The 18,823-nt window shown below is 36.5% G+C and overlaps 1 protein-coding gene across 2 annotated transcripts in view; it reads left to right on the top strand.

Annotated features, from left to right (window-relative positions):
* The window catches only part of CFHR5 (complement factor H related 5), a 30,854-nt gene extending 18,357 nt beyond the window's left edge, over positions 1 to 12,497 (top strand). The window contains exons 8-10 of one of the 2 annotated variants that reach the window (XM_055319316.1): positions 5,411 to 5,550; positions 8,624 to 8,806; positions 10,079 to 10,216. In XM_055319316.1, coding sequence (XP_055175291.1) covers positions 5,411 to 5,550; positions 8,624 to 8,764 — 281 coding nt within the window. In that variant the 3' untranslated portion in view covers positions 8,765 to 8,806; positions 10,079 to 10,216. Of the gene's footprint in view, positions 1 to 5,410; positions 5,594 to 8,623; positions 8,807 to 10,078 lie in introns of both variants that reach the window. The other variant, XM_055319315.1, reaches the window with a different exon arrangement.
* The last annotated feature ends 6,326 nt before the right edge of the window (positions 12,498 to 18,823 follow it).

Below are 18,823 nucleotides of genomic sequence, written 5' to 3' on the forward strand. Positions count from 1 at the left end.
AGAATTTTAAAGCCTTTTCTGTGCCCTTGGAATGTCTACTTAAATTAATTACTTACTGTGCATTTAGTAATTCTCATAAGTTTAAAATATTAATACCTATAGGTCACTTTCTATAACCACAAAGAAATAATATTTCAAAGTAATATTAATACTTATTTACCTCTCTACCCTTCATTTTGTGGGATACTTCCAAATGACTTTATATTATAGTATTTACAATACTAAGAACAATATGATAATTCTAAGAATATATAGTAAAACTTATGAGATGCAACCTAACCAAAATCTGGAGTGACATTCATAGCCTTAAAAAAATAAGCTTGGAGATATCTATCTGTCTATCTATCTATCTATCTATCTATCTATCTATTTCCCCAAAAGTTAGGAAAGTAATTTCCAGATATTATGAGGCAAAATAATAAAAGCAAAAGCAGATGTGAATGCAATAAAATATTTTACTTATAGCTGATCCATGAAATAATACTAATTTTGGAAAAGATTAATAAGCAGACCTGTCTAATCAATTCTACTCTACTCAAGAAGAATAGTGGGCAGGTCCAAATAGGCATTTCTATAACCAAAAAGCAGACAAAAATACAAATATAGGAAAAATGATATAAGAATACAATTTTGAAAATAAGGAAATTAAAAACATAACTGAAAAGGAAAATACCATGAAAAGGGCATTTATAGATCTTGGGGGAACCCTCTTTCTGGAGATTTCCTTTATCCTGAGGTAGTTGCCTTGACAAAGCTCTACCAGCCCTGGATTTTGAGTCCATTTCTCCCTTGGTGTTATTTCTCTCCCCACAGTTGACTTTTCAGGGTGAGCCCTTTTAAGACTACCCATATTTAGCCTTTCCCATGGGTTCAATTCTATCCTCTGAGATTTGGAAACAGAGGATATCACCAGGGCAGCCATGTCTTTAGGAGTTTTACCAGACAGACCACTTCAGTTAATCTTAAATTTTAAGTGTGAGTCAGAGACTATTCCCTGTACCATTATATCCATGGGAAAAGCAGTTGTTTAGAAGCTGCCCACTTTCACTTGGCTTAAGTTGGAATTTCCCCTTTTCTCCCCCATGATAAAACATATAGAGAGCACTTTTTAAAGAAACTTTCCCTATTGCCTCTTTAAAATTTATTTATTTAGCTCCTCATGTTTGTAATACTAGTTTAATGGTAGCGGAGTATATTTTATAATCTCTTGGCATGTGCTATAAAGGTTATCATTTTACCTTTATTTAATTTATTTTTTGAGAGACAGCACAAGTGGGAATGGGATGGGGATGAAGGGTGGAGGAATAGGGACAGGGAGAGAGAGAGAATCTCATGCAGACTCCTGCTGAGCATAGAGCCTGACATGGGGCTCCATTTCAGGACCCTGAGATCATGACCTGAGCTGAAATAAAGAATCAGCTCCAACTGACTGAGCCACCCGGGCACCCCTGTCATCTCACTTTAAATCTTGGTATAATTGAATTTGTAAGAATAGGCAAAGGAAATAAGAATATTCTTTTAATACCCTCAATTGTATATACAAACACATATGGATCTCTAAATATCATAGTTCATGAAAAAAGCAAGTTGCCTTATGATATGCGATAGCATAGCCTTTATGAATGCTAAAAAATAATTTTACAGACACTAATAATATATTAAATGTAGATTCACATGTATGTGTTTAGAGTAGAAAATAAAAATTGGAAACTACCCATATTTGGTAAGGTAGAAGAAAAAATGATGAAACTAGAATAGCAAAAGTAACTTTATTATAACTATAGAATTTAGTTTCTTTTATTAAGAAAAGGGAGAAGACAATGTTACTTATACCCTGAAAACAAGAAAAATCCAGATAAACTATAAAATTACAGTTTTTAAAAACCAGTCCATCAGAGGGCTAAGAAACGAATGAATGAAATTCCAGGCAGTAATATTCTCTCCAAGGAAAAAGGAAAGTCACGTTGCTGCTTTCATCCCTCCTGGAACAGTGGGAGGATGAAAAAGCCATCAGAAACATAAAATAAGTAAAATAGCAGAGTTTTACAAGAATATTTACAAGTGGAATGAAGGCTGACATGACACTTAAAATTTCCAAGAGCCAGGAAACAAAATACATGTGTCAATCTTTTCTGAATGCCCTGTTAACATCTAAAATTGAAATAAGGCATCCAGGATGTCTGTCTCCCCTCACCATCAACGTTGAGATGACTTCAGAATGTTCACTTTCCTTTCCCTTGAGTTCTCTTTGGAGTCCTGAGTTCCCTTTCCATATATTTCTTGGTCAGGTTCTTCATCATGACAAAATTTACACAAAAAACCTTGGAAAAAAAGGCAGTGGAATTATTGTTTTATTGCTGCCTTAAAAATCTCAGAATTTTTTGTGTAAATTTCTTCAGTTCCTGACAGGCCCCTTCTCCTTTCTAGTCTACTCATACCCTTCTCTCCATTTGGGGAAAAAATGACCAAAACAATATATCCTCCCACTCTCACTCCCCATGATGCTTTATGTTTGTCTGAGAGAGCTACTTTGGTGAATCTGGAATAAGACATACCTACCTATATGGAGAAGCAGCAGCTTTAAAAAAAAAAAACAACACACCTCTGTGGTACTTCATATCATGTACATTAAAAAATATTCTGTATCACAGATTTAACATTAGAAGCTAAATATGTTTGCATATTAGATAAGGCAGTACATAATGTTCCATTCCTCCGTTGCTAGCTGTCAGATTACTGATAATTTTTAATACTAAAAATGTTATAGTATTTAGAACACATTAACAGTGGTATTTAGGATACCCTAAATCTCAATATGAGCTAGATAAAAATTAAAAAAAATTGATTTATTGCATTAACTTGATTTTCTTAAAGGTTGTATTTGTAGATAATAAAATCATATTTCCGGAGTGAGCTAGAAAAATGAGAAGGAGGCCTCCTGAAAGTTGAGAGAAGAGTTTAATAACAATTTTGGAAAGAAATGGTAGGTAGCTGGTAGAGATTAGGTGAGGAGAATATCAAGTGGCAAATATTTGTCACACAAATTGCCATTCTTTTTTTTTAATAAATTTGTTTTTTATCGGTGTTCAATTTGCCAACATACAGAATAACACCCAGTGCTCATTCCGTCAAGTGCCCACCTCGGTGCCCGTCACCCAGTCAGCCCCACCCCCCTGCCCACCTCCCCCTTCCACCACCCCTAGTTCGTTTCCCAGAGTTAGGAGTCTTTCATGTTGCCAGACTTATTCTTAAGAAAGACAATAAAGTCCTTCGTTTTACGATTCAGGAATACAAGGCCCCAAGAAATCACTTGGTCAAAATCAAGACTGGAACTTCTTTCTAGGTTCTTCTGTCAGTGTTGTTTCAACTACACTCTCTATACTAGGTTGAAATTACAGACGTAATTACAGATGTTTGAGATGTTTGAGATTACAGAGGTCAACCTCCCTATTCCCCTGCACTGAGATTTCTAGGAGATGGACAGCAGGTGGTTTCTGACTCCCAAGATTGGCATCACAGAGCCTGATGCTCTTTTAAGAGTCTTGATGAAATCCAACAAGTATTCATCCTTGTGATTTTGTATTTAAATAAAAATATTTGAATATCGGGATGCCTGGGTGGCTCAGTGGTTGAGTGTCTGCCTTCGGCTCAGGGCGTGATCCCAGGCCCAGGGATCGGGTCCAGCATTGGGCTCCCTGAGGGGAGCCTGCTTCTCCCTCTGCCTAAGTCTCTGCTTCTCTCTCTGTCTCTTATGAATAAATAAATAAAACCTTAAAAAATATTTGAGTATCTAAACAGAAATTAATAAATGACACTACAAAATTTCTCAACAAAGAGGAAATGAGACACTGAAGTAGGACATTTTCTACATAATAAACTGCTCATCTATTTATCGAATGTATCTAACCTTCTTTTCATGTGCTTTCCATAGCTTGTCCTCTAGCCTGTGAATCAGACTTCATTAACTGAAAATGTACAATAACAGTAATATCAGGCTCATTTTTTTTAAGATTTACTTATTTGAGAGACAGGGTGCGCACAGGTGGAAAGGACGGAGGGAAAGGGAGAGAGGGAATCCTAAGCCAACTCTATGCTGAGAGGGGAGCCTGACGTGGAGCTTGATCTCATGACCTTTAGATCACGACCTAACCCAAACTGAGGTGGATACTTAACCACTGTACCACCCAGGTGCCCCAATGTCAGGCTAATCTTTACCTCAGTAAGTTACTGAGCCAAAACAGATCTTAAAAGACCAAGCTGTTAAAGGTTGACTAGAATAATGATGCCTCTAGAACTATTATGACATATATTTCTTAAACCAATAAATAAATAGGGCAAATCGTAATAGAACATAGGATATGCATGAGTTGTCCTACCTCCCAGATACCCTTCTAGTTTTTCTCAGAAATCACTTTTGTTTAGAGGACTTGCAGTATAGAATTCTAGTATGTCTTCCTTCACTTGAAAAAATAAACAACAACCTAATATAAAATTCAGGTTTCAGATAGTATGTGTGTTTTGGCTGAATTTATACTGATCTTAGGTTCTATTTTAAAATAATTTTTGAAATATTTACTATAAATTATTGTTATATTTCAAGTGTAATTAAACCAAGAGTCATTAGCTCATTCTTCTTAGTTTTAAGAGAAAACAGTATAGCGAGAAATAATATTTATCAGTTTATTTGTAATAACTTTGAAAGGAAGTGCCATTAGACAGCAGCATCTGTCCTGGAAAAAAATGAGCTAAAGAAGGACACAGTATGAGCCCAGGCCAGGCGGTGGGACTGTGGCTCAGATAATGATATTTTAGCATCCAAACTGACCATTTAAAATTTATCCCTTCGAACAAACCACGCAACCAAAAAGAAGTTAATTCCTAATCAAACAGAGGCATTCTAATTACATCGATTGTCAGTCATTGTCATGTTTAGAAGAAAAGGCAAATCATAAAAATCTTTCACTGAAGTCAAGGTTAGGTTATTAGGGGAAGTCTTAGTCAGTTCTATCATTACTATTGCCATTTTAATTTTTTTTTTGTTGTTTTAACTTGTTTGAATCACATGTACATAACTTTTTTGAATCATATGGTCAGCTGGAAAAAAAAATAAATGGGTTAATTCGGAAATTATACAAGAATACCAATGGAATAATGAATAGGAAATAGAAGGGAACACCAGAGAAATTTTAACCCAATGGTTATAACACAAACGTGCTTTGCAAATCGTAAACTATGTTAAGATAAAGTATGTTTGTTTCTACAGCATCATGTGTATAAATACACATATAACACACACATGTATAGAGAGTTACTAGTTATTGGATGTTCCTTTATACTGAAATATTATCTTCTTGAGCTTTTCTCCCCCTAGCTTTTATTAATCAAATAATTTAATTCCAATATATTTCAGGAGACATGGAACAACTCTGCCCACCTCCACCTCAGATACCCAATGCTCAGAATATGCTAACCACAGTGAATTATCAGGATAAAGAGAAAGTAGCTATTCTCTGCAAAGAAAATTATCTACTTCACGGACCAAGAGATATGGTGTGTAAAAATGGACAATGGCAGTCATTACCACGCTGTATTGGTTAGTAGCTTATTTCTAAATAATATGATTTTAAAAGTGTATACTAAAGAACAGGAAAAAGAACTTATGACTTTTTTATGCACTGTATTCTGAAGCATTAAATTGGCACCCAGTTCCATCACTTTTCAAAACTGTTTATCTATGAGTTACTTCCAACAGTGACCATAGAAGAAATATTTGAGATCTCTACTGGATACCCACTTCTATAAAGTATATTTACTTGATATGCAACTTAAGATGTATAATGGGCAATTTGGAAGTATAATGGTCAATTAGGATGTAAATTTGGTAACTGCTACTATAAAGATGATACCTAAAGTTATAGGACTGGATGGGATCATACAGAGAGTTCAAATGGCTAAATAAGAGAGAAAGTCAAAGGGACAGCCTTGGAGACTCTCCATTAATAGAGATCTAGGAAATGAGGAGCAGCCAGGTAGGGTTGTGGAAGAAAAACTAGGGAAGTGGTTCTAGGTTCTAGGACACAATTACATTGTATGTGTGTGTGTGTGTGTGTGTGTGTGTGTTTAGGGGGGTTATTCCACATCCAACAAGCAAGTCTTAGACACCTGCTGGGAGTCCTATAATTCAACTAAATTCTGACACTATCTACCCAGAGATAGCATCAGGTTTCATAGGTTAAGAACTCAGTGTTAGAAGATTACTCCTTGCACCCCTACTTCAGAGGCCAGTTACACATCTAGGTTGTCATCTGTGCCTCTGTCTATAGATTGGAGGTCCCAGAAACCCCCTCCTTGAGTTTACTTAATTTACTAAAGCAGTTCACAGAACTCAAAGAAGCATTTTACATACTAGATTATGGACTTATTATAAAAGGGCTTAACTCAAGAACAGCCAGATAGAAGAGATGTATAGGAAAGGTCACAGAGCATCCATGCCCTCTCCAGCCAACACTTTCCCATATCTCCATTAATTCACTAACCCAGAAACTCTCAGAACCTTGTCCTTTTGGGGTTTTATGGAAGCTTCATTACATAGGCATGATTGATTAAACTTTTGTATTGGTGATGGATTCAAACCTCCAGCCCCTCTTCCTTCCCTATAGGTCAGGATGACACTGAAAAGTTCCAACCCTCTAATCACAGGGTTAGTCCTCCTGGCAACCAGCCTATCCTCAGGTTACCTATGGGTTTTCCAAAATCCATCTCATTGACATCTCATGTACTGCTGTCGTCACTTAGGAAAGCCCAAGGGTTTTAGGACCTCTGTGCCAGCAATGGGGAGAAAGACCAAATATTTATCATAAATCACATTACCAGAGCTGGTGTCCCCGAAGCCAAGGACATATTGCAAAATGTTATTCAACAGGACAACAAACATGTCAAAGTCTGCCTACAACTAGACAAGAAGGCTGATAGTTGAACAATGGATTTAGCTCCCTAGAGTAACTGGTAACTTTGCTTTGATGTATTTCAGTAGGGGGCAATACCTAATGCCAGTGTGTTCAAGAGAAAATGTGTGGTGATAACGTCAGATCAGAGAGGATAGGAAACAAGTAGGTTTGCTCTGAAGGGAATAGGGAAATAAAGTGGTAGTTAGATAGGGGGTATGAATTAAGGGAAATTTTACCTACTCAGTTATAACATTTTCAGGATGTATGTTGATGAATGATTTGGCAGGGAAGGAGAAATTGACAATACAGACAAAGGGGACAATTCATGGAGTAGGGTCTTTGCTGAATTTAAAGGGGAGAAAATCTAATGCCCGCATGAAAGAGTCTGAGAAAAATGCAAGGACAGTAACTCAATGAAACAAGAGGTAGAAGAAGTTATTTGGGATAAGATTATTTATTTGGCCATTTCGTATCTGTATCTTTGGTGGTATATGGAAAGATAAATCAGTGCCATAGGATGAATCCCAGCCATTCTTTTATTTTTAATTTTTTTTTATTTATTTATGATAGTCACAGAGAGAGAGAGAGAGAGAGAGGCAGAGACACAGGCAGAGGGAGAAGCAGGCTCCATGCACCGGGAGCCCGATGTGGGATTCGATCCCGGGTCTCCAGGATCGCGTCCTGGGCCAAAGGCAGGTGCCAAACCGCTGCGCCACCCAGGGATCCCCTCTTTTTTTTTTAAGATTTATTTATTTTAGAGAGACAGCGAGCAGAGGAAGGGGCAAAGGGAGAGAGAATCTTCAGCAGTCTCATGACCCTGAGATCATGACCTGAGCCGAAATCAAGAGTTGGGTGCTTAACCAACTGAGGCACCCAGGCACCCCTGTATTCTGGCTATTCTTAACATGAAGTTGAAACATTTATTGACAGAGAAAGATGCATATGATATTATTTGAAATCAGAAAAATAAATGAAAAGCCGTACGTCAATCATTCATTTCAGTAAAGCTAAGAGTTTATGATCACGTACTGACAGGTACATGACATTTGCATAAAGTAACAGTAGTTCCAGAGAATAGAAATGGAAAGGGAGTTATTTATTTTTACTTTATTTATTTATTTATTTATTCATTCATTCATTCATTCATTCATTCATCATTTATTTGAGAGCACGAGAGAGAACACAAGCAGGGGGAGCAGCAGGAGGAGGGGGAGGAGAAGCAGGCTCCCAGCTGAGCGGGAAACCTGACATGGGGCTTGATCCCAGACTGTAATATCATGATCTGAGTCAAAGGCCGACACTTAACTGACTGAGCCACCCAGGAGCCCCTAGCTTTCCTCTTTAAGTAAAAATTTTTATGAAGAGGGTGGGCAGCAGGCCAGATAGAAGTAAATCTTACCTGTTCGTCATGCTTTAAATAAAAACCATTCTTACTACTTATACTTGCATGCCCTTATAATACATATATACTGAATACTTAAGTGTATTTTACTTTAGGGTGAAAGGAAGACCTATAATATTTTTTGGTTATCAGTTTATATTATAGAAATTATATCATGAGTTATTTGAGCTCTCAGATACCATATATGACATTGAGGATATAAGGAGATTTACTTATAGTATTTCACTTAAACTACATGTCGATTTTCTCTCAACACATAAATGTTATTTTCCAGAGTTTACACAATATTGTGGTCCCCCTCCACCTGTTAGCAATGGAGACATCACCTCATTCCCATTATCAGTATATCCTCCAGGATCAAGAGTCCAGTACCGTTGTCAGTCTTTCTATGTACTTCGGGGCTCCACAGATATAATATGCATAAATGGACAGTGGTCAGAACCACCCAAATGCATAGGTGAGTTCTTCATATTCTCCTGGAGTTTGATTTTTGATATTCATAGTGAAATTTTCATGGACAAATTTCATAGGATGACTTTTCCTTAAATTTAATTTAGCTGAAAATCTGTCTGACATTGATTCAAGCCACTTGGCGAGTATTTGGTGGAGCTGGGATTCAGGCATGGCAATCTGGTGCCAAATTCATATAGTTAAGCCTGATGCTCTGGTGGCCTTTTGTATCTACAGAAGAGACAGGGAGAAAAAAGGTCAACCTCTCTTTAACACTACAAGGACTAGTCTATCATATGTCATCAGGAAAATAGTAACATATCTTACAATCTCCTGGGCTTGGATAGATCTAGGTACGGAAAGAAGTTCTTTATGGTTGCCACTGCCTAGGATGGCTCCTCAGATTTAACCTTGGGCTTATTTCAGCAACTCTGAACAATTCCTGTATCAGAGATTATGGGCTGTAGAGAACATGCCGCTTAGCAGTGCCAGGGTGTGCTATTTGCTCAGGGGAATGCTACCATTCAGACTGCTGAATTTTAAAACGAGTGAGTGGACTCTGATCATGGGGGAAAGTAACTCTGCTTTCCTACAGAAATCAAAGTTTCACAAAAGTTATGACCCAGCAAGAATTTGTTTGTAGAAAAGATGCTCTAAACAAGCAATATAATAGCTAGTAGAATTTGTGGTCTCATTGATAAGTAGTTACCTTCAAGTATAAGGTATATTCTAAGTGAATACTTAGAGATGATTGGTTTTTATACATATTGTCCTCTTCAGCCCACTTTCTGAACTATATATCTGAAGAGATTGTAATAAACTTATTTTTACTATAACATTAGTAAGATGTTAATACATTTATGTGCACTTTTTGGAAACAATGTAAAAAGAATCTTGAGTTGGGAAAGGAGGGTAAATAACATTGACCATAATAGAACATTTTAATTTAATCCTGTTTGGTATGTGATCTTTAGGCATGTAAAGCAGAGTTATTAAGAGCACAGGCTCTGAAGTCAAACTGCCAAGGTCCATATTCTGGCTCAGAATATCCACTAAATTATGTGACCTTGAAAAAATTAATCTCTCTGAACCCCCATCTGTGCTTAGTTAGCCCAGGGAAATGATGCATGGTGTTGAGAGAAGATGCATACAAGTACTAAGAACAGTACTTGGAAAACACAATAAATATTAGCTTTCAATATTCTTTAAGAAATTTCAGTATTCTTGGAAAGGAAAAGTTATATTATTAATAATTTATTTTTATTATTTCTTCTTTCAGATGCATGTGTAATATATGAAGGTAACATGAACAAAAATAACATACAGTTAAGAGGAAAAAACATCAGAAACCTTTATGTGAAAACGGGGGATTTTGTTGAATTTGACTGTAAAGAGCCATATAAAGCAAAGACATCAATGCAGTCATTTCGGGCACTCTGTCAGGAAGGGAAAATCGAATATCCCATGTGTGGATGAAATAAGCATAGTTTCCCTGAATATAATTTTAAAAGTAACCCTACGTGTATAAGTATGCATTATGTAATCAATTCTATAGTTTATTTTCTTTATTCTTTCAAGTGTTGTTTACCTCAGTTTTATTTTCAACTCTGGGTTTTCAGAGGTTCACAAGTTTATGAGCTGAGAGCAGGGCTTTACTTATTAGGTGGATCACATTACACCTGGGCAAATCAAAGTACTGGGTTTCCTATACATATAGTACCCACGGAAAGTGAGCCTGTACCTCAATTCAGTACTTAATTCCATCTAACCTCTTCCAATTGTCTAAAATTTATAAGATAATTTTAAGGCGTTCTAAGTCAGCTTTACTTCCTCTTAAATAAAGTTGTTATGGCAATATCTATCACATCATAAAAATACAAAAACTATCACCTCTTACGCTTGTAGCAAGCATTAATATTAATAAATCCTCTAGTGTGAGCCTAATTATTCATCAAATACTAAATAATCCTTAAAGGCACAAATATACCATCTTCCAAAAATGAATAGAAGACTAAAATATTTATAAATCCTAGTGCAGAACTTCTAATATAGTCAAGAGGTGGTATAAACATACACAAAGATAACTACAATTATGAATGAAAATTATGAGGTTACAATATTTACAATTATGAGGATTATCGAGATATGTATAAAGAAGATTGAGAGGAAACACAAAGTATAACTGTAATAATTTATGTGGTTTGAGGTTAATAGGTTTAAGAAATTAGAATACTTATAAATTTTTATATTTCCTATATTTTATAACTTCTCATTTTGAATTATATTACTTTTACAGTTAGATAAGAGTTATCAAGAACTGTGATTAGACACCAAGAAAGTAGAAGATGAGAATGTAAAGACCCTGTAAGGTCATGAAACTTATTTCAGGCAAAAACTCCGTTATTTTTTGATGTACCATAGTTCAGGGAAATACTGAACAGGAACTTTTAGAAATATGCTCTGTGTGTTCCTGTATTTTAGCCAGCATTTCATAGTTTAAAAAAAAAAACACAGAAAAAACCTGCTGGCCAAGAAATATTTTAAGTATCTATGAAAGTGCTGACAACAAATGCAAGTAAAAATTAAGGCTTATGGATATAGCAATAGAATCTGCGATATGACATTAAAACATAAGCAAGTAAGAAAAAATAGATAAATTGGATTTCATCAAGATTAAAAACATTTCTGCTTCAAATGACATGAATAAGAAAATGAAAGCACAGCAGACATAATGGAAGAAAATAGTTGCAAATTATATATCCAAAAAGGGACTCGTATCTAGAATTAAAGAACTCTTACAACTCAAAATAAAAAAATAACCCAATTTTAAAATGAGCAAAAGATCTAAATAGACATTTCTGCAAAAAAAAAGAAGATGTATGAATGGCCAATTAGCATATGAAAAGATACTTAACATCTTGAACCATTAAGCAAATGCAACTCAAAATCACCATGAGATACTACCTCCCACCCACTAGGATGGCTACAATCAGTCAGATAGTAACAAGTATTGTTAAGAATATGGATAAATTGGAACCCATATACACTGCTGATGGGACTGTAAAGGGGCACACCCAATCTGGAAAAGCAATCTGGAAGTTCTTTGAAAGGTTAAACATAGAGTTATCATAGTCTCAGTAATCTACTCCTAGATATATACACCAAAAGAAATAAAAACATATGTTCATGCAAGCATTGTACATGAATGCTCATAGCATAATTATTCATAATAACCAAAAGTAGAAACAACCCAGATGCTTATCAACATACCCAAAACATAGATCTTATATAATATTATTTGGTTACAACAAAGGAATAAAACACTACTACATGCCACAACATGGATGAACCTCAGAAACTTTATGTTAAGTGAGAAAAGCCAGTCAAAAAGGATTACATATTATGTGATCCTATTTGTTGGATATGTTCAGAACAGACAAATATATAGGGACAGAAGGTAGATTAGTGGTTGCTTAGGGCTGAAGTAGGGAGACAGAGGCTGGTAGTTAACAGTGATAAATGTTCTCAAATTGATTGTGGTGATAATTGTAGAACTCTGTGATTTTACCAAAAAATATTACACATACAATACATTTTAAATGAGTGAATTGTATGATGTGTGAATTATATCTCAATAAAGTGATAACCAAAAAATGGTGGCAACATTTCAAAATCATGACAAACACTGGGAATTAAAAAAATAAAATTAAAAATTAAGATACTATCAGAATTTATAATGAACTTATACGAACTCAAAGATTGATAAGGTTGCTCCTAGCTCACACCGGCTACCTACTGACCTCTTGGTCAGGAGGAAGGCAAGTAGAAATTTCATTTCTCCTTCTCAATTCTGAGGGGGAAATTTTGAAAGTGAAATGTTATTTAAAAGTTTTAGAATGACAGAATACATATAAAAATGTTTTATTTAGAGAATAGAAAACAGTATTTTATTTAAAGATTTGAGAGAAAGACCACCCACAGGGGGAGGGGTAGAGGGAGAGAGAGAATCTCAAGCAGACTCCCCACTGAGGGCAGAGCCTGGCATAGGGCTCAAGCTCATGAACCTGAGTTCATGACTTGAGCCAAAATCAGGAACCTGATGCTTAACTGATTGAGTCACCCAGATGTCCCTCTAACAGTATTTTATTATTATTATTTTTTAAGATTTTATTTATTTGTTCATAGACACAGAGAGAGAGAGAGGCAAAGACACAGGCAGAGGGAGAAGCAGGCTCCATGCAGGGAGCCGGATATGGGACTCGATCCCAGGTCTCCAGGATCACACCCCAGGCTGCAGGCGGCGCCAAACCGCTACACCACCGGGGCTGCCCTCTAACAGTATTTTAAACTTGGATATTCTCGCTCCGTTCTGAGAATTTCTTCCTTTCTCAAACTATTTTGTGGCACATATTTCTAAACAATTTGCTTGAGCAGCAGTGTAGTCCTTGAGAAGCTTTGCTTCCTTAGCTAACTACCTGCCTCCAAGACGTAAAGAAAGTTAAAAAAAAAAAAGAAAGAAAGAAAGAAAAAGGAGTAGGAATGAAAACTCCAGAAAGCATTTCTTTATAGAGAGTTGTCAGGTGCATAAATTATGTGATATACAAATAACTAGAAGAATGTGATCCAGATCCATTTACAAGAGAAAAGACAAACAACTGACACTGTGAGATGATCGAGATACTGGAATATTGAATAGACAAGTATTTTAAACAAACTTTATAGCTATTCTAAAGGACATAATTAAAAAAGCATTCTCAGTGAATAAAACCAAAAGACATTAACAGGAAAATAGAAGCCATAGGAGAGAAAGAAATTCTAGAAAAAAATTTTTTTTAATTATTTATTCATGAGAGACACAGAGAGAGGCAGAGAGACACAGGCAGTGGGAGAAACAGGCTCCATGCAAGAAGCCCAATGTGGGACTCCATCCTGGGACTCCAGGACCATGCCCTGAGCTGAAGGCAGACGCTCAACAACTGAGCCACCCAGGCATCCCCCAAATTCTAGAAATTATATTTCAATGCTTGAAAAAAAATTTCACTAGGGAGGCTCAAAACAGATGGAATTGACAAAAGACAGTGAGCATAAAAATAAATGGAAATAATGGAAATAAACAATGGAAATAATCCAATTTAAATAATAAAGAAAAATAATTATAAATTATTTTTTATGGGAATGGTTGTGGAAATGGTTGGACAATAGAAAAAGGAAATGTGTACATGGAGTCTGAGAAGGAAAGAAGAGAGACTATGGAAGAAAAATTACTAGACCATCAATTCCTCAAATTTGATGACAGACATATACAAGATCTAGAAAATAAAGTCCATGCAAGATAAGTACAAAGAAAATACATTATATACAAACTACCGAAAACTAAGGATAATGAGAGACTCTTGAAAACAGCCATAAAAAAAAAAGTAATGCGTGCTATACAATGGAACAATAATTTCAATGAAGGCTGACTTCTTATTGGTGGCTATGGAAGCTGAAAGATAATGGAAAGTGTTTTTTATTTTAAATACAAAAACAAAACATTTTGAATTCAAAATATTATGTCTACTGAAAAAAAATCCTTCAAGAAGAAAAGCAAAATAAGTACATTTTTAGAAAAAAAGAAAGCTAAAATAATTAATGAGGATGCATCATGGCCAGACCTGTGCTATCAGAGATGTGTGCGCCTGGGAGTGAGGGCGGCAGAGGGGAAGGAAGATCCACAATTGGTCCCCTCCCTCCAATAGTTGTCAAGGCTCCGAGAACTCAGAGATCTGAGAAAACAAATGCTGCCATGCTCCAGTAGAAAGGACACCTGTTGGGCAGGTGGGAGGTGGGAGATGGGAGACCTGACTGCGTGTGTGTTGGGAGAGCTGCCCCCGGGGGGACATGCCTGGCCCGAGGGTGCTCAGATGGTGAAGGGGTGGAATCCTAGGTGTCAGGTGGGACAGGTGCCCTGAGGATCCCCAGGCCCAGGGGAGACCAGGTGGGCCCCAGGGTGGCCCATTCCGGGCACCGGAGCGGGCAGCTGGCTGGGAACAGGGAAGGTGGGCTCCGGCCTTCGGCTCCCTGTTGCCGAGAAGCTCCAGGCCCTGCCCCAGCACCCATCGCTGTCCCAGGAGGCAGCAGGGAGGCAAGACCCTCCCTGGGTGCCACAGCAGGAGGTCCCCGAATCTGGGGTTTTGAAACTCAGATAAAACTGCTCAGCCGCAGGCTGGATGGACACAGTTTTGCTGGGAACTGGGAAGAGAAGAGGGATGGATTGCTCTTCTGCAAGGGTTCACCGAAAATCTGCAAGGGGCACAGATTTTCAGCCGTGGGGCTCGAGAGTGGGGTGCAGCCAGAGTCCTCCCACCCATCCATGCTGAAAGCCTTCAGGGAGCAAAACAGCACCGGCTGGTGGAGTCCAGAGCCACTTCCACGAGCCCCTGCCTCCCGCACCCTGGGGGGGGGGGGGCTGTGCGTCCTGCAAATCCACCAGAGAATCAGCCCGCAGGCCCCTCTCCCGGAAGGTCAGCACCCACAAACCCGGCTCCAAGGCTACTACTAGTCCTGGAGGGCTGCAGAGCTTCAGCTCCTGGGGAAAATAGTATATGGAAGTCTTTGTATTTTTATTCTTTAGTCTTTCTGTGTTATTTTTTCAGTTATTTTCCTACTTTCAATTCTTCTCTAAATTCTTAAATTTTTACATAAATATTTTATATTTATTTTTTATTTTTTATATTTATTTAAAAATATAAATATTTTATATTCAGTTATAAATATAAATATATTTTATATATATTTATATTTATTTTTTGTTTCCTTTCATTGTATTTTATTTATATACATGTAATATATAAATGTTATTTATAAATATATGTTATATATAAATATATATGTAATATTTATATGAATATATATCTCTTTCTTTCTGTCTTATTGTCAGATCTAGTTCTTCTTCTTCTTTTTTTTTAACAAGCAGACCAAAACATATCCAGGATTTAGTTGTTTTTTGGTTATTCTTTTCATTGTTTTTTTTTTTCCTTTTTCTTCTTTTCTTTTCTGGAAAAAAATGACAAGATGGAGAAATTCACCTCAAAAGAAAGAATAGGAGGTAGTACTTACAGCCAGGGATTTAATCAATTCGGATGTAAGTAAGAGGTCTGAACTAGAATTTAAAACAACTATTACAAAGATACAAAGGAATTCATGTCAGCCCTGTGAGAAATATTAAAGAGGACCCTTTGAGTAGAAAGAGAGACCAAAAGTAATGAACACCAGAAAGGAACAGAAACAATCTAGAGGAATGGCGACTGTTCAGGTAATATAATGGCACTAAATTCCTATCTTTTAATAATTATTCTGAATGTAAATGGATTAAGTGCTCCAAACAAAATACATAGGGTATCAGAATGGGTAAATAAAAAAAAAAAACATCGATATCCTGATTATAAGAGACTCACTTTAGACTCAAAGATCTCTCCAAATTGAAAGTGAGACGGTGGAGAACCATTTATCATGCTTATGGACATCAAAGGAAAGTTGGAGTAGCCATCCCTAAATCAGACAAACTAGATTTTAAACCAAAGACTGTAATAAGAGATAAACAAGGATACTTGATATCATAATAAAATCATCTATCCAACAAGAAGATCTAAAAATTATAAATATTTATATTCCTAACTTGGCAACAGCCAAATATATAAATTGATTAATAACTAACTTAATGAAATTCATTGATAATAATACAACAATAGTGACTTTAACACTTACAGCAATGGACAGATCATCTAAGCAGAAGACCAACAAGGAAAGAAGGCACACTGGACCAGATGGACTTAACAGATATATTCAGAACATTTCATCTAGAGCAGCACAATACAAGATCTTTTTGAGTGCACAAAGAACATTCTCCAGAAGAGATCACATGCTGGGTCAGGAATCAGGACTCAACTGGTACAAATAAAGTGATATCATGCATATTTTCAGACCACAATGCTATGAAACTTGAAGTCAACTACAAGAAAAAAATTAGAAAACTACAAATACATAGGGGTTAAAGAACATCCTGCTAAAGAATGAATAGGTCAACCAGGAAATTAAAGAAAAGATTAAAAAATACACGGAGGCAAATGAAAATGAAAACATGACAGTTCAAAATCTTTGGGATGTAGCAAAGGTGGTCCTAAGAGAGAAGTATATAGCAATACAAGCCTTCCTTAAGAAGCAGGAGAAGTCTCAAATACATAACCTAATCTTACACCTCAGCTGGAAAAAGAACAGCAAATAAAGCCTAAACTCAGCAGGAGAAGAGAAATAATAAAGATTAGAGAAGAAATCAATAATATAGAAATAAAAAATATAGTAGAACAGATTAACAAAAGGAGATGGTTCTTTGAAAGAATTAACAAGATCAATAAGCCCCTGGCCAGACTTGTCAAAGAGGAAAGAGAAAGAACCCATATAGATGAAATTCTGAATTCAAGAGGAAAGATCCTAACCAACACTAAAGAAATACAAACAATTATAAGAGAATACTATGATCAACTATATGCCAACAAATTAGGTAATCTGGAAGAAATGGATAAATCCCTAGAGACATATAAACTACCAAAACTGAAACAGGAAGGAACAAACCATTCTAAAATTTGTATGGAACTAGAAAAAAACCCAGAACTCCAAATAGCCAAAATAATGTTGAAAAAGAAAATCAAAACTCAAGGCACCACAACTCCAGACTTCACCTATATTGCAAAGCTGTGGTCATCAAGACAGTACGGTACTGTCACAAAAACAGACACATAGATCAATGGAACAGAACAGAGAACCCTGAAGTAGACCCTCAACTCTATGGTAAACTCATCTGTGACAAAGCAGGAAAGACGATCCACTGGAAAGAAGACAGTCTCTTCAACAAATGGTGCTGGGAATATTGGACAGCCACATGCAGAGGACTGAAACTGGACCACTTTCTCACACCACACACAAAAATAGACTCAAAAGGGCTGAAAGACCTAAATGTGAGATGGAGATCCATCAAAATCCTGGAGGAGAACATAGGCGGCAATCTCTTTGACCTTACCTGCAGCGACTTCTTGCTAGAAATGTCTACAAAGGCAAGGCAAACAAAATCAAAACTGAACTAATGGAACTTTATCAGGATGAAAAGCTTTTGCTTTTCAACAAAAAGCAACAAAACTAAGAGGCAGCCTATAGAATGGGAGAGGATATTCACAAATGACATATCAGATAAAAGGCAAGTATCCAAAATGATAAAGACCTTGTCAAATGCAACTCCCAAAAAACAAAAAAATCCAGTTGAGAAATGGGCAGAAGACATGAACAGACATTCCTCCAAAAAGACATACAAATATTGAGAAATTCTCAATGTCACTCATCATCAGGGAAATACAAATCAAAACCACAATGAGATACCACCTCACACCTGTCAGAATGGCTAAAATAAAACAACAGATGTTGGTGAGGATGCAGTGAAAGGGCAACCATCTTACACATTTGGTGGGAATACAAACTGGTACAGCCACTCTGCAGAAAGCAGTATGGAGGTTCCTCAAAAAGTTAAAAATAGTACTACCCCTGACGCCTGGGTGACTCAGTGGTTGGGCACCTGCCTTTGGCTTAGGTCGTGATCCCCGGATCCAGGATCCAGTCCCACGTCGGGCTCCCTGTGAGGAGCCTGCATCTCCCTCTGCCTATGTCTCTGCCTCTCCTCTCAATCTGTGTCTCTCATAAATAAATAAATAAAAAATAAATAAATAAATCTTTAAAAAAAATAGTACTACCCTATGACCCAGCAATTGTACTACTAGGTATTTATCTGAGGGATACAAACATAGTGATTCAAAGGGGCACATGCACCTCAATATTTATAGCAGCAATGTCCACAATAGCCAAAATATAGGAAGAGCCCACATGTCCATCAACAGATGAATGGATAATATATGGAATAATGAATAATATATGGAATATTATTATAAATATATAATGGAATATTATTCAGCCATCAAAAAGAATGAAATCTTGTCATTTG

The sequence above is a fragment of the Nyctereutes procyonoides genome, unplaced genomic scaffold, assembly GCF_905146905.1.
Source record: "Nyctereutes procyonoides isolate TBG_1078 unplaced genomic scaffold, NYPRO_anot_genome, whole genome shotgun sequence".
Lineage (NCBI taxonomy): Eukaryota > Metazoa > Chordata > Mammalia > Carnivora > Canidae > Nyctereutes > Nyctereutes procyonoides.